General features: G+C 49.1%; 1 protein-coding gene across 2 annotated transcripts in view; it reads right to left on the reverse strand.

Annotated features, from left to right (window-relative positions):
- KAT2B (lysine acetyltransferase 2B) overlaps positions 1-18,670 on the reverse strand; it is a 102,408-nt gene extending 83,738 nt beyond the window's left edge. Inside the window, exon 1 of one of the 2 annotated variants that reach the window (XM_067737378.1) lies at positions 18,285-18,668. In XM_067737378.1, coding sequence (XP_067593479.1) covers positions 18,285-18,584 — 300 coding nt within the window. In that variant the 5' untranslated portion in view covers positions 18,585-18,668. Of the gene's footprint in view, positions 1-18,284 lie in introns of both variants that reach the window. The other variant, XM_067737379.1, reaches the window with a different exon arrangement.
- Positions 18,671-19,537: the final 867 nt, after the last annotated feature.

Genomic DNA, 19,537 nt, shown 5'->3' on the forward strand with positions numbered 1-19,537 from the left:
TCGTGTGAGAAAGCGATTTTTTTTTTTTTTTTTTTTTGGCCGTACCACATGGCATGTGGGATCTTAGTTCCCCAGCCAGGGATCGAACCCATGCCCCCTGCAGTGGAAGCTCGGAGTCTTAATGGACTGTCAGGGAAGTCTCGAGAAAGGGATTTATTATTCCCGTTATTCAGAAGAGAAAGCTGAGGCTCTAAGATGTTGAGACACTTGCCCGAGCTTATTCAGTCTACCCTGCAGAAGGACTAAGTGCGTTCAGGCAGGTAACTGGTCCTGTGGTTGTGTGTATGTCGGGGGGAGGGAGGGAGGGTGTCCTCACTTTGTCTTACTACCTCTCTGTTCCAGGCTGGACAAAAGCAGAATGTTCAAAGGTCAAGAACCAAAATCACAATGAGATACAACTTCACACCTACGAGGATGGCTATAATCAAATGAGCAGGTAAGGGGACTTCCCTGGTGGCGCAGTGGTTAAGACTCTGTGCTCCCAATGCAGGGGACCCGGGTTCGATCCCTGGTCAGGGAACTAGATCCCACATGCATGCCGCAACTAAGGAGCCCGCCTGCTACAACTAAGGAGTCCTCGAGCCACAACTAAGGAGCCTGCCTGCTGCAACTAAGACCCAGCACAACAAAATTTAAAAAAAAAAAAGAGCAGGTAATAAATTTTGTCAAGGATATGAGGAAATGGGAATTCTCACACGTTGTTGGAGGGGATTGTAACACGGCGCAGTTGCTTTGGAAACCGTTTGGCGGTTTCTTAAAAAGTTAAACCAATAGAAAACCCCAAAATAAACCCTCACATATATGGTCAAATGATTCTCGACAAGGGTGCCAAGACCATTCAATGGGAAAAGGACAGTCTTTTCGACAAACAATGCTGGAAAAACTGGACATTCACATGCAAAAGAATGAAATTGTTGGACCCTTACCTTACACCATATACAAAAACTAACTTCAAATGGATCAAAGACCTAAACATAAAACCTAAAACTATAAAACTCTTAGGAGAAAATACAGGGGGGGAAAGCTGCATGACATTCGATTTGGCAGTGACTTCTTGGATATGACACCAAAAGCAAAGGCAACAACAACAAAAAATAGGATTTAATTGGGAATTCTCTGGGGGTCCAGTGGTTAGAACTTGGCACTTCCACTGCAGGCGGCCCGGGTTCGATCCCTGGTTGGGGAAATAAGATCCCACAAACTGCACAATGCAGCAAAAAAAAAAAAAAGGACTTAATCAAAATTTTAAACTTCTGTGCATCAAAAGAACATAATCAACAGACTGAAAAGTAGTCAAATCATAGAGACAGAGAGAATAATGGAGGCTGGCAGGAGCTGAGTGGACAGAGCCCTGGGGAGTTACTGTTCAGTGGGCAGTTTCAGTTTTGCAGGATGAAATGAATTCTAAGCAGAGACGGTGGGGATGGCCGCACAGCATAGTGAATTTCTCTGTGCCGCTGAACTGTACACTTAAAAATGGTTAAGTTGATAAATTTTACGTGATGTGCATTCTGCCACAACTTTAAAAAACAATCCTTTTAAAGTTAAGCATAAATTTATCACATGACCCAGCAAACCCACCCATGGGTATCTACCCAACAGAAATGAAAATATCCACACGAAGAGCTGCATGCAGATGTCCACAGTAACGTGATTCATACTAGCCAAAGAGTGGAAAGAAAACAAAAGTCCATCAACTGGTGAACTGGTTCATAAACAAAATGTGGCATATCCATGCACTGGAATGTTACTTGGCAGTAAAGAAGAATGAAGTGTTGATACAAGCTACTGAATGGATGAACTTCAAAAACATTATGTTAAGTGTAAGAAGCCAGTCACAAAAGACCATGTATTGTACAATTCCATTTATATAAATGTCCAGAAAAGGCAAATGTATAGAGATAGAAAGTCAATTAGTAGTCTGGGGCTGGGGGGTGCAAACAGGGTTGACTGCAAATGGACACAAGGATCTTTTTTGGGGTAATGGAAACCTGGATTTTGGTGATGACTGTACAACTCAATTTCCTAAAAATCACTGAATTGCATGCCTAAAACCAGAGGAATTTATGGCATGCAAATGATACCTCAATAAAACTGTCTTTTAAAAGGGCAAGAACTTGCTATTAAATTATCACTTCAAATATGAGTCTTCTACGAAGTTTCCCCAAAGCGCGTCCCAAAATTGAGGCTTATTTTCTCAAACACAAATTAAAGAAGCTTAATACGCTACATTAAAAATCATCATCATAATAAAAGACCAGTACATGGGGGTCTCCATCTCTGTCCTTTCAGATAGAAAAAAGCAAAAGAAGTCAGAGCATCTAGGTGGCCACACCTCTGCTGGCAGAATCTGTCCCAGCAAAAGAGAAATAGCAAATGACAGAAATAAGTCATTAAGTAGGCTGCCCTGTTTTTAAAATTAGTGGACAGCGTGAAACAATTAAAACTTGCTAATAATAAAGCCATGTTGCTGGCGTCCCTTTCGGACTCCCTCACCCAACACCTTTGACCTGCTGCCATGCAGCTTTCTGGCCTGTTCACAAATTCATTCGAGCCTCGTCGGAATCGAAAATGGATTTCTGTACAGTGACTCTAGTTCCCCTCCTCGAATTCTAGTAGAAAATGTAAGATGCAGCCTCAGGAGGGTGGCGGAGGGGAGACCAACAATTTCTGGAAATAAGTCCAAGGGAATGAGGAGTGAGTCTGGGGTTGGGGAAGACTGGGGTGAGAGTGTCTAAATTTTCATTGGCCCCCACTGCGAGCAGTCTGAATTTTGCTCTTAACTGTGCGCATGTATTCCTTCGGGAAGAAAATTCTTTTAATCCTATTTTAAAACAGCAACAACACCCAGAGTCTGCTGTAAGAGCTGTGATCCCAATAAATGTTCTCTTTAGAAGTGAACTGCTGTGGAAGTAGTCTGACTAATGCTCGTGGGACTTGCAGCAGTGCCTCTCAAACTCTACTCTGCTCCTGAATTACCTAGGCAATCTTGTTAAAAGGCAGATTCAGAATCAGTAGGGCCAGGGCGGGGCCCAAGATGCTGCATTTGGAAGAAGTTCCCAGGTGAGGACCCCACTCAGAGTAGCAAAGGTGCGAAGGAAAAAGATGGTCTCGGGGATGTGGGTGTTAACACCTCTCTCTTCTCCCTGGATTAACGTGAGCTTTCCATATACAGTTTAAATTTCACGGGCTAGGTAATCCTTTCTGGGACATGAACACTTTTTCTCTCTTCACTGTGTGATAATACTTCCAGTTGACACAGTTGCCCACAGACAGCCAGCAGACACCATAAAGTTATGACTGGAAACTGGGATTTTTACATTTTGGTGACTTTTAGTACAAGTGAAAAGAATAAAGTGGGAGTGGGGGAGGGAGTCTTCCCTCAGGAGATCAAATTTGCCTGGAATTGAGAGTGAAAACAGAATCGGAAGGGGAGACTAGATAACCGGTGAGGTAATTCAGAGCAGAAGCGTCTCTGAAGACCTTAATTAAGGGTGCCATTTTGGTCTGGAAAGCCACAAGGAACCAAAAAAAACAAATATTGAAGAGAGGGGTCAAGGGTACAGAGGAGAAGAGAGTGGTCAAGCCTGAGGAAATGACCCAGGACAAGACAAGCAGGTACAGACACCCTAGTCAAACAACATCCTTGCAGGCCCTCCACGAGGCACCAACATCCAATCCACAGAAAACCTTCAGGAGGAGACCTCTGGGTCTGGAAGAAATCCCTGTGTCTGTGCTGGACTTCAATAAGGAACTGCACTCTCTATGCGAAATAATCAGATCTGACTGAACCCAAGGCCCAGGACCCTCAGGCATGGTCTCAGAAGGTGCTAGAATGACTCCAGTGCTACCAAACGGCCTAGGGGTGGGCCAGCCCCTTCGTTATGTCTGAGTCACCTCTCCAGGACCAAACCGAAACATGCATCACCCTTGGAAGGGCCTCAAGAGGTCCTGAGTGACACCAGGGCCAAGAAACTGGTGCCCCGGAACCCTGAAGCCCAGACAGTTCCTGGAGTCTTTTCATACACACACCGTCCATCTTGGACTTCACCGGTGAACCTGCCAAAGCAGTCGGCTCAGCCTCCAACGCAGTGGGAAGAGTCCTCAAATTGCTTGGCTGGCACTGAGCAGCCTGGGCAAGCAGCTGACTGACAGAATGTCTCACTCCTCAGCCTGCTGTCTTGGCACCAAATCAATCATGACGAGCAAAATAAACAGTGCCGCCGCATACGCTGCATCCTGGGCCGGCTCACGCTCTTAGAGTATCAGCCAGTATCTGGGCTGATGCCTCGCAAGTCCCCTTAACCAGCACCACCTGCAGGGCAGAGTGTCCAGCCCACATTCCCAACTGCCCACACCTGGCATCTCGGCCCAGGTTTTACTTGAAGGCTTGCCCTCAACTCCAACACGCCCCCTTTTCAACTATGCTATTCCCTACACAGGCATTAGGCTTTTCTCCCAGCTCCTGATACATCTGCATTCAAGGCCCTCACCCAAGGCCACCCGATTCTCCTTTCAAAGTCTTTGCCAGATTTATACCTTCTCCTTTCTCACTGCCAAGGCCCTAGGTCAGGCCCTCATTAGCCAGTTAGAAGGGACAGCCTCCTCCCTACCTTCAATCTGTTCCCACTCCCACCCTCCATATAACACCTACTGCACACATGGCTCTACTCTAAAATGACATTGAATAATGTCAAACACTTCTGACACTTCCCAAGGCAATTTTCGCCTACATCATCCTATTTTCCCCACCCAATAGCCCCGTAGGAAGGGCCAGTGATTCAGTCCTTAGAGAAGGGTGTGGCTTTGCATTCACCCAGCTGGCAGATGAGCAAAGACCAAAACCTAGACCTCCTTGCTCTAAAATATCTCATGTCTCCTCTGTCTTAAAGTGCAAAGACTCACTATTAGTAAGTGGATTCAGTTTGACTTTCTCTACTTGAAATTCAAGACCTTCTATCAACTGTTTTCTTCTTTACCCAGTGGATCCTATTTCCCATGATTTCTATTTACTCGCTTTTCCTTTTTCTCCAGTTGGGCTAGTTGCTTTATTAAGATCAATCATTATCACTTTGCACCGCTTTTTTGTTTTGTTTTGTTTTTTTAAGTACGGTTGACTTACAATATTGTGTTAGTTTCAGGTGTACAGTAAAGTAATTCAGTTATACATATATATGTATATATCTATAGTCTTTTTTTCTATTCTTTTCCACTATAGGTTATCACAAGATATTGGATATAGTTCCCTGTGCTATACAATAGGTCCTTGTTGTTCATCTATTTTATATATAGTAGTGTGTATATGTTAAAACCATACTCACAGTTTATCCTTCCCCCTGCCTTGGTAACCATAAGTTTGTTTTCTATGTCTGTGAGTTTGTTTTGTAAATAAGTTCACGTGTACTATTTTTCAGATTCCACGTATAAGTGATATCATACGATATTTGTCCTTGTCTGACTTACTTCACTTAGTATGACAATCTCCAGGTCCATCCATGTTGCTGCAAATGGCATTATTTCATTTTTTATGGCTGAGTAATATTCCATTGTATAATGTACCACATCTTCTTTATCCATTCCTCTGTTGATGGACACTTAGGTTTACTTAGCATTGCTTTTAACTATAATAGTAGATACCATTTGCTGAGCATTTAGAATGTTCCAGATATTGGGCTTCCCTCATGGCGCAGTGGTTAAGAATCCACCTGCCAATGCAGGGGACATGGGTTCAAGCCCTGATCCGGGAAGATCCCACATGCCACAGAGCAACTTAGCCCATGTGCCACAACTACTGAGCCTGCGCTCTAGAGCCCACAAGCCACAACTACTGAGGCCACGTGCTACAACTACTGAAGCCCGTGCGCCTAGAGCCTGTGCTCCACAACAAGAGAAGCCACCATTCTGAGAAGCCCACGCACCACAATGAAGAGTAGCCCCCACTCACTGCAACTAGAGAAAGCCTGGGCACAGCAACGAAGACCCAATGCAGCCAAAAATAAATTAAATAAATTTATTTTAAAAAAGAATGTTCCAGATATTATACACAACTGCTAAATGGATTACCTCACTTTATCATCAAAACAACACTTGGGGGCTTCCCTGGTGGTGCAGTGGTAGAGAATCCGCCTGCCGATGCAGGGGACACGGGTTCGTGCCCTGGTCCGGGAAGATCCCACATACCGCAGAGCGGCTGGGCCCGTGAGCCATGGCCGCTGAGCCTGCGCGTCCGGAGCCTGTGCTCCGCAACGGGAGAGGCCACAACAGTGAGAGGCCCACGTACCGCAAAAAAAACCAAAAAACAAAAAACAACACTTGGCTAAGAGATATATGTTAACACATCCGTGAAAGAATTCTTGACTCTCACCCACCCCAATATGCTTCTCCCACGGTCTCACCCTTTTTTTTTAAAACATCTTTATTGGAGTATCATTGCTTTACAATGGTGTGTTAATTTCTGCTGTATAGCAAAGTGAATCAGCTATACGTATACATATAACCCCATATTCCCTCCCTCTTGTGTCTCCCTCCCACCCTCCCTATCCCACCCCTCTAGGTGGTCACAAATGTTGATAAATGAAACTACCATCCTTTCAGCTGCTCAGGCCAGCAACCCAGACATTACATTCACTTCTGTCTTTTCTTCGCATGCCTCCCGCCCACCCTGCCAATAAATCAAATCCTGTTGCTTCTAAACTCATAGCCCCAAACTGTCTCCTTCTCACCCCTCCACTGCTACCACCCTCATCCAAGCCACCATCCACTTATACCTAGACTGCAAGAACTTCTCCAAGCCACCATCCACTTATACCTAGACTGCAAAAACTTCAAGCGGCCCTCTTTTTCCACTCTTTCTCTTAAACACTTTATTCTTCTCAGAGCAGCCAAAAGGAGATGCTTGAAAACGCAGGTTTTCTCTGAATCTACTGGAAACAGCCCAGATGCCCATCAACAGGTAGACAGATAAACTGTGGTACATCCGTACAGTGGAGTATTTCTCAGCAATAAAAAGAAATTAACTACTGATGCATGCGACAACATGGATGAATCCCCAAAATCCTAAGCGGAGTGAAAAAAGAATAGTGTGTGTACTATGTGGTATCATTTATAAGAAATGCTAGAATATCAAAACTAACCTGCGGTGACACAAAGTAGATCAGTGGTTGCTTCTGGGAGTAGAGGGATATGAAGGTCAAGGAGCAGTAGGGAACTTTCTAGGGTGACGTAACTGTTTGGGTCTTGATATGCATTTGTTGAAACTGCTCAGAGGTGGAGATCAGATCATTTCACCGGGTGAAAATTATACTCTGGCAATCTGGCCCCATCTACTCCTTCTTCACCTCATCTATGCTCATCCCACGCCCACCCCCATCCAGCCGCGCTGGTCGCCTGGCTGCCCTTGACCCTGCCAAGGCCTCTCAGGGCCCAGGGTCTTTGCACCTCCCTCTCCCCTCGCACCCCACGCAGAGCTGGCTTCCTGTCATCGTTCTGGCCCAGGATGTGTCCCCTCTTCAGAGAGAGCTTTCCAGGCACACATCTGAAGGAGCTCCCCAAGGGTTCTCATCTATGTCTCTGTTTTCATTCTCTGTGTGTGTGGCACTTGCCACTTTCTGTTATTTTCTTGTTTACCGTCTCCTTCTGCTACCAGAAAGCAAGCTCTCTAAGAGCAAGGACCCATCTGTCACTGTATCCCCAGCATCTAAACCAACGCCTGACACATTTCAAGAACAAGTTGTTGGATGAATGGGAAAAGTTGACAGTAACACTCTCTCCACTTTACAGCTCTGAAATGGAGGCTTGTGAAGGGTACGGAATCTCCCCACAGTCTCAGAGCGATAGCAGCACATCAGGATTCCAACTGGGCCAACCTGTTGCCCAGGTCCGCGTTCTATACCGCTCTGATGCCTTGCTCCCTTCCACTCTGCTTTCTACCGTTCACTCCACCTGGGCTGGGCCCCTCACCTCCGCTCCCACCCACCCCAGCTCGTGACGCTTTCTCTTTGCACGGACTTCGTGCCTGATTATTCGCTTCCATTTTTCTTTCCGTTCACATCTGTCTCCCCAGCAAGATGAGGACTCCCTGTGGCTTGCACGTCCTTTTGTCACTCACCACACACCTAGGACAGAGCCGGGCACAGGCAGCTAGCCAATACATGTTCCCCTGGAGGTGGGTGGGTCAGGTGCTCCTGTGGGTATGTGCAATGTGCAAGTCCTGGCTCCCATGACTCACTTCGCTGTTTCAAAGTACGCTGACCTTGGCTTCCCTGGCATTCTGCCAGCCAGTTTCAACACCAGCTTGTTAGAGCGAATGCAAACAATAGATAGGGCTGCCGCTGCCATCAATCACTAGGGTATTAGTCAGGTATCATCCCTGTACTTCTGGAATCTCCTGTGTACCACAGAAGCCTCGTAGACGGCTGCACAGACCCAGGGCACGCGGGGGCTGGTTAGGATGGTGTAGAGTTCATGGAAATGTCTCCACACACCTGAGGTCACTGAAGATATTACAGAAGGCCTCCTCCTAAGGTTAGGTGGTGTGTCAGGCCAAGGATCACTAGCGACATCGTTCCCACTTTGTTCCAAAATCAATACATTTGTCTCCTGATTAAAAAAAAATAAGCCCAGGGCTTCCCTCGTGGCACAGTGGTTAAGAATGCGCCTGCCAATGCAGGGGACACGGGTTCGAGCCCTGGTCCAGGAAGATCCTACATGCCGCGGAGCAACTAAGCCCATGTACCACAACTACTGAGCCTGTGCTCTAGAGCCTGCGAGCCACAACTACTGAAGCCTGCATGCCTAGAGCCCATGCTCCAGAACAAGAGAAGCCATCACAGTGAGAAGTCCGTGCACTGCAACAAAGAGTAGCCCCCGCTCGCTGCAACTAGAGAAAACCCGTGCACAGCAACGAAGACCCAATGCAGGCAAAAAATAATTAATTAATTAAAATAATAATAATAATAAGCCCTGTGTCTAGGCCTCTGGGTACAAACAGAAGAACAAATTAAAGAAAGCCTGTTGTAGCCTTTAGTTTAAGTGGACAGCAAAGGAACAAAAAATATAAATAGTAGTTAGAAAACATACCTTTATAGGCAATCTTTTTTGTTCACTAGCGTAATTTAGACTTTTAGAATATATGGTAGGGCCTTTCCCCCCCACGCCCCATAGGTTTTAACCCGCTGGTCTTACAATATTCACAATCCCCTTGTGTAAATTTCATTTTAATTTGCAGAGGAGGAAATGCGGGTTTGCAGGTTAGAGAAATTCACATCATTCACTCAGAGGAGGATTAAAAGCGGGTTTGATTCCTTCTTGCTCTGTTTTGAGCAGAAGTCCAGGCTATCAGACAAGTACCGCGTGTCATCAGGTCCCCGTGAGCTGAGTACCTGGAGATGCTCTTCCAGCCCCAGCTCAGGGCTGCCCTGCTGCTGACCACACAGCTGTGGGCAAGTTACGAAACCTCCCTGGGTGCCAGTTTCCTTGTCTTTAAAACAAAACTTCCTCTCCTCCAACCTCACAAAGCCTGTGAATATGACCCACTTAGTCAACAAATATGGACTGAACACCCACTGTGTACATGGTCCGTGGACCTGGGATATGGAATGAACCAAAGTCCCTGCTTCAGGAAACTTCCACTGTCGTAAGGGAAACAGACAAGAAACTATATGTGATTTCCAAGTACTGACAAATGCAATAAAGGAAAGCAAACCAAGGTAAAATTATGGAGTGATGGGGTACTGCTACTTTGGCGGGGTGGGGGAGTGGTCAGGAGGCGTCTCTGAGAAGCTGGCATTTGAGAACAGACCAGAATGAGTTTTAACAACAAGCCACACCAATACCTGGAAAAGAAAAGTGTGTGATGCAGGGGGTACCGGCATGCCAATTAGAAGCCCGAGGTGAAAGCAATTCATCCTTATAAAGGATTTGATTCTAGTTCGATGATAACTAGGTGATGAGGTGTCATAAGGGGTTTGGGCAGGAGCAAATGTTACATGAATAACTACATGGTATAGGTATAACACCTCCATGTACAGGCACACACAAGTAAAAAAGATGAAACTCCCGTTGTGTTAACTATATCAGTTACAGAAAAGATTGCTTTATGGCCCATAGGATCCCATTAAATAGTAAGCTCATCTTAAATAGTTAATACAAGTTTTCAAGGATGAGCTGTTACGGAAAAACTGTAGGCTGTCTAGTAATCTGTGTCCCTCACTGCCACTCCTGGGGAGAAGGTGGCCCTTAGTGGCCTCAGCACACAGTTCTGGAGATGGTGTGGGGATAAACCGGAAGAAATATTCTCTGTCCTGCATCTCCATCCCCTAGGCCAATAACAGAGGTGGCAGCACCCACTGGAGCTTTCTGGACCTGTCTCCAGCCAGCCTTCTAGGAACCCCGCCACTGCACCCAACACGTATGACTCTGCGTGGTTGACAGGACACAGTGTATAACTCCAGTCAACTTGCAGCAGGACTTAGCGTGATGTTTACCAGTAAGGGCTCACCAACGCAGACTCACGGGGAGAAGAAAGGACTCAGGCTGGGCATTCCGCAGCTGTGACATCACAGCCCCCAACATTCTGCCTCTCCTTTCCAATCCTTCTCTATGTCTGCTCGGCCAGTACGCCTCCTGGATTTCCTGTCCACCTTCCTGCCCTCGTGGGTTCTTCCCAGTACACCCAGAGATCAAATTCCCATCTTTTCTTTCAAAAGCCTAATTAAAATTCATCTTAGGAAGCTGTCCACATCCAATGACTTCCATTCTGGACATGGTTAGCAATTTTTAACTTGTTTTTTAGCTTAAACACATGTGTCTTGACAAACCAGGGCTATAGGAAACAATGCACACGCAGCGCACAGACGCCACGTGGAGTGACAGAAGCCGGAGGCAAAGGAGTCCAAACCGTGCGGTGCCACTGATGGGAAGTTTCAGAGAGGCAAAGCTGATCTCTGGCAATAACCATCAGAATAAGGGTTACCAGAGGTGGGGAGGGGGCACAAGGGGGCCCCTGAGGTGCTGGAAACACTCTACAGGTGCTGTATCTGGACGGCAGTTGCATAGACGCATGCATATGTAAAAATTCATCCCCCAGATCCTCATACATAGTGATGCTTTGAGCACTTTACTGTCTGCATAATCACAGTTTTTAAAAAAATGACTCCTCTGGATTGCGCTGAAATACTGCTGTGTGAGCAGTCTTATACAGAGCTACTTGGGGACTTCTAAATACCCAGGACGGGCAATTCCTTACCTCTCTGGCACATCTGGCACCTCCGACACCCCGAGTAGATGTCTGTTTCATCTTCTTTCAGCAGGGAACTCTCTCGGGCCAGCCCAGTGACCATTCTTGATTGTCAGCTTTAAAACCATCAAGGGCGTGCATCTGTCTGCCCTGGGCCAGTCATAAAGAACACATTTTGCCTGCCTTATGGCCTGCAGTTTCAATGAACTACAAAAGCCTTTGAACATACCTCTCAACAGGAGTACAATAAACATCAAATGAGAGCAGGAGAACGCCTGCCACAAGTGAAGTCCCCTCTGTAAACCATCTGGAAGGACAGCCTCCTCTCCGCCCCATGAGAATGCCTGGGAAGAGGACGCAGAGGACACGTGGGAAAGAGAGCCTCTGTGGGCAGCTTCCCCGTGAGCCACCCCTGCAGCTGGATGAAGCTGCTGAACTTCTTTGGGTCCCGGTTCCCTGCTAGTAAAATGACCTCGCCTGCCTTTCTCTTACCCCAGGTGGAGTGGCAAAACACCAACGACAAAACTGCTGATACCAACGGAAAGTTTTTAAAAATTAAAGAGACATCTGTGGAATGCCTGTGTTCCAAGAACCGTCACATAGGCTAGATGATTTCATCTTCACGGTAAATGGATGAGGTGGCACCTCGCCTCCCGCTTCCCCAATGAGGAAACTGAGAGATAGGCAGTTAAGACACTGCCCAGGGGCACCCGCCAGCCGGTGGGGTGGGAGGAGTGATCCTCCAGGTTTTCTCCAGGTCGTCAGGTGGTCGGCACGCCTGCAGTTCTACCACAGGTGCCGTGGCAGATTCGAACCCTCGAATCAAATCAGATTAGGAGTGTAGGAAACCATCCAGAGCCGGAAGCCATCGACAACCGTTCCTAAATAGCTATCTTCCTCTCATGGAGAAACAAACGAACTCCATCGGAAGCCGCTCAGCCTTGGAAATCCAAGTTTTATTGGCACTGTGCTGAGTATCCAGGTCTTTCATCTGAGAAGCAGATGTTCTGATTGTTCCAAGGTACCTGGCGTGAAACTGTATATTTCACCCTTTTACCCTCAACGTTCCCTATGACGGGTCAGACCTGTGGATTTACAGAATTAAATGGACACAGAACTAAATCCTGCCCACGTGGACGGGTAACTAGGTTGAGATCTACTGAATGGTAAAAACAAACAAACAAAACCCCACGAGCACTGCGTCACAAAATGCTATACGCAAGCACGAGCTTCCTAAAACAAAACAGTCCTCAGCAGATTTTGTACTGTTTTGCCCTATAAACTACTTTTTCCAGTTACAGAAAACTGCAAACTGCAATCCAAAGGCTTTGCAGGCTTGCATTTTTCCATCTTCCCTGAAAGTTTAGGAGGACACATAATTCAATTTGGTCATCTTTCTGGCTTTCCGCATGGTGCCTGCCAAGTGAAGCATTTTGCCTGTGTGCCTGGCTCCATGATACCACCTTTTAGAGAAGTTACCACACGTGAAATAATCGTCTGCATTAGATTTATGTGGCTAGAGACTGAGTTTTTAAAAACATTTAATCTACCCCCCGTCCTGTGTTGTGCTTTGCCGTAACAATACTGATGATCTAAGAGTCTCCAGAAAGATACTTTCAATTGGGTTTCTGTTTGCAAACCAACAATCAACTGCTATAAAATATCACCTTAAAAAGTTGCCCACGGTGGGGGGAACTGGTGGGGGGGAACCACCAGACCTTTGCGGAGGTAGGGGGGCGGGGGGAATGGTAGAGTTATAAAGCTGGACTGTGGTAATGCACGCACAATTGTACATATTTACTCAAGAACAACTAACTGCACACTTACAGTTGCTGAGTTTTATGATCTATAAATTATACCACAATAAAGCTGTTTAAAAATATGCCCAGGATTCACAAAGCGAGATTTTTCAGGTTCTGAGTGTTATTCAAATTAACATGAAAAGCATTCGTTTCTCCTCCACTGCAAATGTATTTATGGTATTTGGGGGCAATACGATTTTCTTCCAAGGCAGAGTTTCTCAACTTCGGCACTACTGTCACGGGGGCCAGATCATTCTTTGTGTCGGCGGGGCTGTCGTGGGCTGGCCTGTGCATCTGGCCTCTGTTCACTAGCCACCAGTAGCACTCCCTCACCCCAAAATGTCTCCAGACCTTGCCAAACATCCCCTGGGGGGCAAAACAGCTCCTGGGTAAGAGCCACTGCTCTAGACACTGAACACTGGAAACTTGCTCTCGGAAGGAGTGACTGACAAATACAAACACAGGCATTCAGGACCCCCCCCTAACGTGAAGGCTGGGTCTAGTGCCCCATTCGCAGCCCCCTGGCCAACGTAGGAAGCTTTTTCTCTTATGGTGGTGCCTCTGCCTGTGCTCGCTGCATATTCAACAGTCAGTGTCACTTCTAGATTATAAACCATTATTTTTTAAATGAAGACTAATTTTCTAGTCCTGTGCCTATGTCAGTCTCTAAGTAAGGCACTCAGCCCAGAATCAAAGTTCTCCATAACTGCTTTGCAGCCCCTGACTGGAACACTGAGTACGGAAGCAGACAATTTCTTTTCTTTTCTTTTCTTTTAATTTTTATTGGAGTGTAGTGAATTTACAACGTTGTGCTAGTTTCCTGCTGTACAGCAAAGTGAATCAGTTATACATAGACACATATCCACTCTTTTTTAGGTTCTTTTCCCATATGGGTCATTACAGAGGATAGAATAGAGTTCCCTGTGCTACACAGTAGGTCCTTATTAGTTATCTATTTTATATATAGTAGAGTGTGTATAGGTCAATCCCAATCTCCCAATTTATACCTCCCCCCCTTTCCCCCCTGGTAACTATAAGTTTGTTTTCTACATCGGTAACTCTAGTTCTGTTTTAGCACCAGGCAATTTCATTTTGCCAGCATGAACCCAACACGTTTAGGTTCCAGGAACTCTGGGGAAACTTCCACCTTTGAACTTCAAGGTTGAAGTCATGGTCTCCATCTTAGAGATGAAGCAATCCAGGCTCAGAGGAAAACTAAGTGACTTGTGCCCAAGACCATAAAGCGGCAGAGCTGGGATAGGAGACTAAGCCCCATGTGCTTTCTTGACTCCCAAGTTTACAGGGTATCCCCTACTCTGAGCTGCTGAGAAAACATGGGGTGGACTAGACACCTGCTGGATGCCTCATACACAGGAGCTCATTTGAAATCCTCACCGTTAGGCTGTGAGGTGAGGGTTATTATTCCTACTTTACAGACAAGGAAATGGAGGCTGAGGTAAAGTCCTTGTCCAAGGTCACACAGCTGGACCTGAAATGTGAACTCAGGTGGCTCTTGGCCACCACTCCCTCCGGCCTCCCCTCCTGTAAAAATGGCCTATTTCACTAGGAAGAGTCGGTCATTGGTTTTTGGTTTTTTACTACCTAAATTACATTTTCATTCAAATAGATGTGGATTTGGGCTACTCATAATTTACTCGGGGCTCCTTTTATAACACTAAAAATCCAGTCCTATGCACATCCGTGAGAAAAAACCCTCTCTGTCCAGTTGTCAAGAAGTGGTCAGGCTAAAATTTCACTACTGCTCTTCTAACAGTTAATCACTTCCTCCGTTTTCTCTTCTCTCATTCATTCATCCAGTCAATAACCACATCACTTAGGATCTATTCAGAGTGACAAACACATATCAAATAATCACACAATTAAAAATCATGATGAAAGCACCAGTTAGGAAAAGTAAGTACAGAGGGGGTTCCAAACATTTAGAATGGGAAGGCTGGCCAGGGTTGTAAAGGACACGCAAGGAATCTGAGATTTGCGGGAAGAGCTGGGAGTTCGTTTGAAAGTGAGGCAAGGGACTTTCCTGGCGGTCCAGTGGTTAAGACTCCGTGCTTCCACTGCAGGGGGTGCAGGTTCAATTCCTGGTTGGGGAACTAAGATCCCACATGCCGCGCAGTGCGGCCCAAAACAAAGAAAAAAGGAAAAAAGAAAGTGAGGCAAAAGGAGCTTTTGGTGCTAGTAAACAGTGTGTGCAAAGGCCCTGAGGTAGAAAGGAACCATGCACGCAAGGCCCTGAAAGGGGGCCAGAGATAGCACTGGCCAGGCCACACAGGGTCTTGTGGACCCCTCGTAAAGAGAAATTAAGGGTCCTAAGTAGGGGCAGAGCATGGTCAGATTTACAATTTTAATGAGCAGTCTGGCTGTGTCACATGAGCAACCTGTGCCAGGACACAGTTCAAAGAGCTCTACTCTGGATCCTGCAAAACAAGTTTGTTTGTTTCTTTTTTTTTTTTTTCCCTTCTCTCCGGGCTGTGGTGCACCTCCCTGGCTGTGAGCTAGCTCCCTTCTTTCTCTGTTTCATTTGTGAAGTTTAAAGGCCAGATGTTTTATCAGGTCTGGGACCTGTTTTCTTTCAGTAGCCCCCCCCAGGAAAGTACTTCATCTCTTCCCAGATTCCTCCCCACTCCCTAACCTCTCTATTCTCTCCAACTTGCTAAGTGGCCAGTCAATGACAAAAGGTAGGAGAATCTGTCCTTTGGGGCATTCTTACATAGAGGGTAGAGACAAGCTGAGAAAGAAATACAGATTGTACTGGCTTGCACCTCCTCACACTCAATCAAGCACAGTTGGAAGGAAAAAAAAACAAAAGCAAATCTGAGATAATGTTAAGATTCCTGGATTCCCTCTTGGCCGCACACACCCGCCTCCACCAATCTAGTGGCCACCGCCAATGGACTTTAGCTCCCGCTGGCCCAACTCCAAGCTTTCATAACTACTTTCAGTTTCTCCACTACAAGAAGCTTCAGCTGACCGCACCCTGCCCCGCTAAGAGTCCTTAGCAGCCACTGACACTTCTTCCAGGAAGCCCGTCCTACCCCACCCACCCTTCGTGCCTCCTGCCCGTGAATGCCCTGCTCTGAGTTCCAACAGCGCTCTAAGAAAGCAGGTTCTTCGAACTTCATTGTAATTGGTTCACCCAACACATGCATGCAAGTGCATGCACACACACGGTCAGTAGCTCCAGAAGGACAGATTCTGGGTGTCACTGTCCCAGCATCTAGCACAATGCCTGGCATCCGGTTGGGATCCTTACTGAATGAATGAGCAAATAGAAGTGGACACATTCAGAGTCTCCCAGGGGCAGGAAGAGAGACCTTAAATGAGAGAGGTTTTCCCTTCCTATAGGTTTGGTTGTGAATGTGAACATGAAACACTGAAGTTACAAGTTTTAGAAAAGGCGCTACATTTCACTCACGGAAATTTGAAAGGATCAAAAATATCAAAGCAGGACACACATGCTCATGGTTTTAGACAGAACCAAAACTGCGGAAAGTTTTCAGATGTTAAGGTGGTAGCAGGGAAAGAAGATGCTCATGATGGGAACCCAATCAAAAGCCAGAACAGAAACACAGAGCTGACACGGCTCCCACGTGAGCCCACTCCGGCTGCAAAATGCCACGTCAACCGAGTAACTGACCCCGTTCTTATCTCCGTACAGTTCTCCCTTCGGCCCACTACTCTCCCGGTCTTGTTCTCATTTGTCAAATGCCCTTCATAGCCAATTCCTACCCCTTCACCTTTCTTAAAAGCACACTCCCCACTGGATCATTTTTGCATTCTGTCTTCAGAAACGCCAACCATGAGGCATTACTGTTTCACAGTTTCACTTTCTTGGCTGAATTCAAATGGGATAATCTTATATTGTCCAGGTCTGAACCAGGGTCTTGCTACTTGGAGTGTGGTCGGTGGACTAACATCGCATCACCTGAGAGTCTGTTAGAAATGCAGTCTCTCAGCCCCATCCCAGACCTCCTGATGCAGAATCAGCGTTCAACCAGCTCCCCAGAAGAGTCCTGTGCACACAAAAGTTTTAGAAGCACTGGGCTAGATCCTACCTTCACTCAACAAATATGTATTGAACCAGTGCAGGGTCTACAGTAGGTGCTCAACATACACAAGAGGATGTGAATGACGTGGAGAAAGGAAGTACAGATATTCCACTGAGGTTGAGAAGCTCCTGTAAATACTAAAAACAGCATCACCGGGGTGCGAGGTTCTAGCAGGATTAATAACCTTTACGCCCAAATTCAGACGTGGCCAACTGCATCTGGGCTGTGGGAAATTGGAATCTGGGAACTTGACCCTGTTTGCAGCAGGCGGGAGGAGCACAGGGGAGGTGTGTGAGTGTGTGTGTCTCTTCCCCGCTTCAGCCACAGGCCGCAGGAGCTGACAAGGCCAAGTCCCCGCCCCCCTCAGCTGTCACCCTGTCAAAACAAAGCCGCTGCTGACAGCGCAGGGCCAGCCTGCCCCGCGGCCTCGGGCAGTGCTCCCACCCCGGGAGCACGGCGCCCACATCTGGATCCGCATTTAAGGGGCGACGGGGTGCCCGGAGCTGGGGTGGAGAGGGGATGGCCAGAAACGCGCGTCCTCAAACTAAGCAGTAGCGCCCGCCGCGCTGGGCCGTCACCTTGCCAAATCCTGTTTACACCCCGAGAGGCTGGGGCAGCGTTTCAACTAAACAAGTAAAAATACAGTAATGACCGGGCTGTCACCGCGCGCCGCAGCGCCTCCGCCCCCGGCCGAGGGCGCCCGGAGCTCCAGGACCCTAGCTTGGGGCTGCGCCGCCCAGCCCGCGCAATCCGCCCCTTCGAGCTCCCGAAGCGCCGGGAGTCCAGAATCCTATTCCAGCCTCACTCCTTCCACCCAGTGGGGCTCGGTGGAGGAGAGGAGGGCGCTCAGGTCCCCCAAAAGATGCTGCCTTGGCCCCGCTCCACTCCCTGGGAGGCGCCTCCGGCGAGCTCCTACAGAGCAACAAAGCCCCAGGGCAGCCCAGGAGCTCGGAGGCGGAGGCAACTCCTTCCAAGGGGGAGGAAGGAAAGGCTCTCGGTCCCGGCGATCTCTCCTTCCCACCCGACAGCACTCTGGTTCGAGGAGCAGCTAACTGGGCGCGGGCGACAGCAGCACTTCCGCGGTGCCGCGGCCCCGGGCGGGAGGCGGGGGCGGGAGGGGGAGGGGGTCCCGCGGGCCCGGCCGCGGCCCCTCGGGCGGGCCGGGAGCCGAGCGCGTACCTTGCAGGCGGAGTAGACGCCGAGTTTCTCCAGTTTCTTGGCCCGCGGAGCGGAGCGCAGCTGCGCCTTCTTCACTGCGATCCGGGCCGAGCCGCCGCCTCCCGGCCCCTCGGCCGTGCCCGCCGCCGCCACCGCCGTCGCCGGTCCGCAGGCGCCCGAGCCCCCGGCGGCGGCGGCGGCGGCGGCGCCAGGGGAGCCCTGCGGCGGCGCGGGCGGGGGCGCGGGGGGCGGGGGGGGCAGCGCCCCGAGCCCGGCCCCCGCCCCGCCGCCGCCCGGTCCGGCCCCGCCAGCCTCGGACATGCCGCTCCGGAGCACGGCAGGAGACGCCGAGTGTCAGGCGCCGCCGCCGCTGCCACCGCCGCCGCCGCCAGGGTCTCCCTCTCGGGCTCTGGTAGCCAGGAGCGCGAGACCCTCCCCCCGCGCCCTCCCGCCCCAGCGCCCACCCCCCTCCCCGCCCCCGCCCTGCCCCGCGCGCCACCCGCCCGGCTCGCTCCGGCCGCGGCCCGCGCGCTGACGGTGGCGGCGGCGGCGGCGGCGGCAGCTGCTCCCCCAGGAGGGAGGGGACTAGCGGCTCCGCGGCCGCCGCCGCCACTGCACACGCCCTCCCCCGGCTCTCCTCCCCGGGGCCCCGCTCGGCGCCCGGGCCGCCGACATGGTCCTGGGGTGCGGGCGGCGGGTGCCGGCCTCTCGGTAGGATTGGGGGCCAACCCCCCGGCCCCCGGCTCTTTCCTGCTGCCTGCCGGACGCGCGCCCCCCACCCCGCGCCTGGCACCCTGCGCTCGCCCGCCAGGGGGCGAGGCCAACCCCGGGGGAAGGGGGAGGGGGAGAGGGGCAGGGGCCGGAGCCCAGGCACCTGCTGGCCGCCTCCGTCTCGGCAGCCCACCCCGCGCCCCCCCAAGATGACCCGGCGGAGGGAGGGGGCGCGGGAGGAGCGCGGGGGAGACTCCCATCATTTGTTCCTCCGCTCCCTTCCACCCTCATTCGGAACAGAGGCAACTTCCTCCACCCTAGCGGGAGCCAGAGAAAAAAAAAATATTTTTGAAAAGTACCCGACCATGCTAATCCTTTTCTTTGTTGCCAATTCACCAAAATAAAGGCGTGATGTTTTCCATTTCTCTTTTTAGATACTTCTCCGTCCACCTTCTCTCTTTTAATTGAGAACGCTTTCATCCTGTAATCAATTTCTGGATTGCATCTGCCAGAAGAAGGAAAAGACTGTTAATCGATATTTTCTGTAATTTTTGTTTGAAAGT

The sequence above is a fragment of the Pseudorca crassidens genome, chromosome 5 (assembly GCF_039906515.1).
Source record: "Pseudorca crassidens isolate mPseCra1 chromosome 5, mPseCra1.hap1, whole genome shotgun sequence".
In the NCBI taxonomy this organism is placed as follows: domain Eukaryota; kingdom Metazoa; phylum Chordata; class Mammalia; order Artiodactyla; family Delphinidae; genus Pseudorca; species Pseudorca crassidens.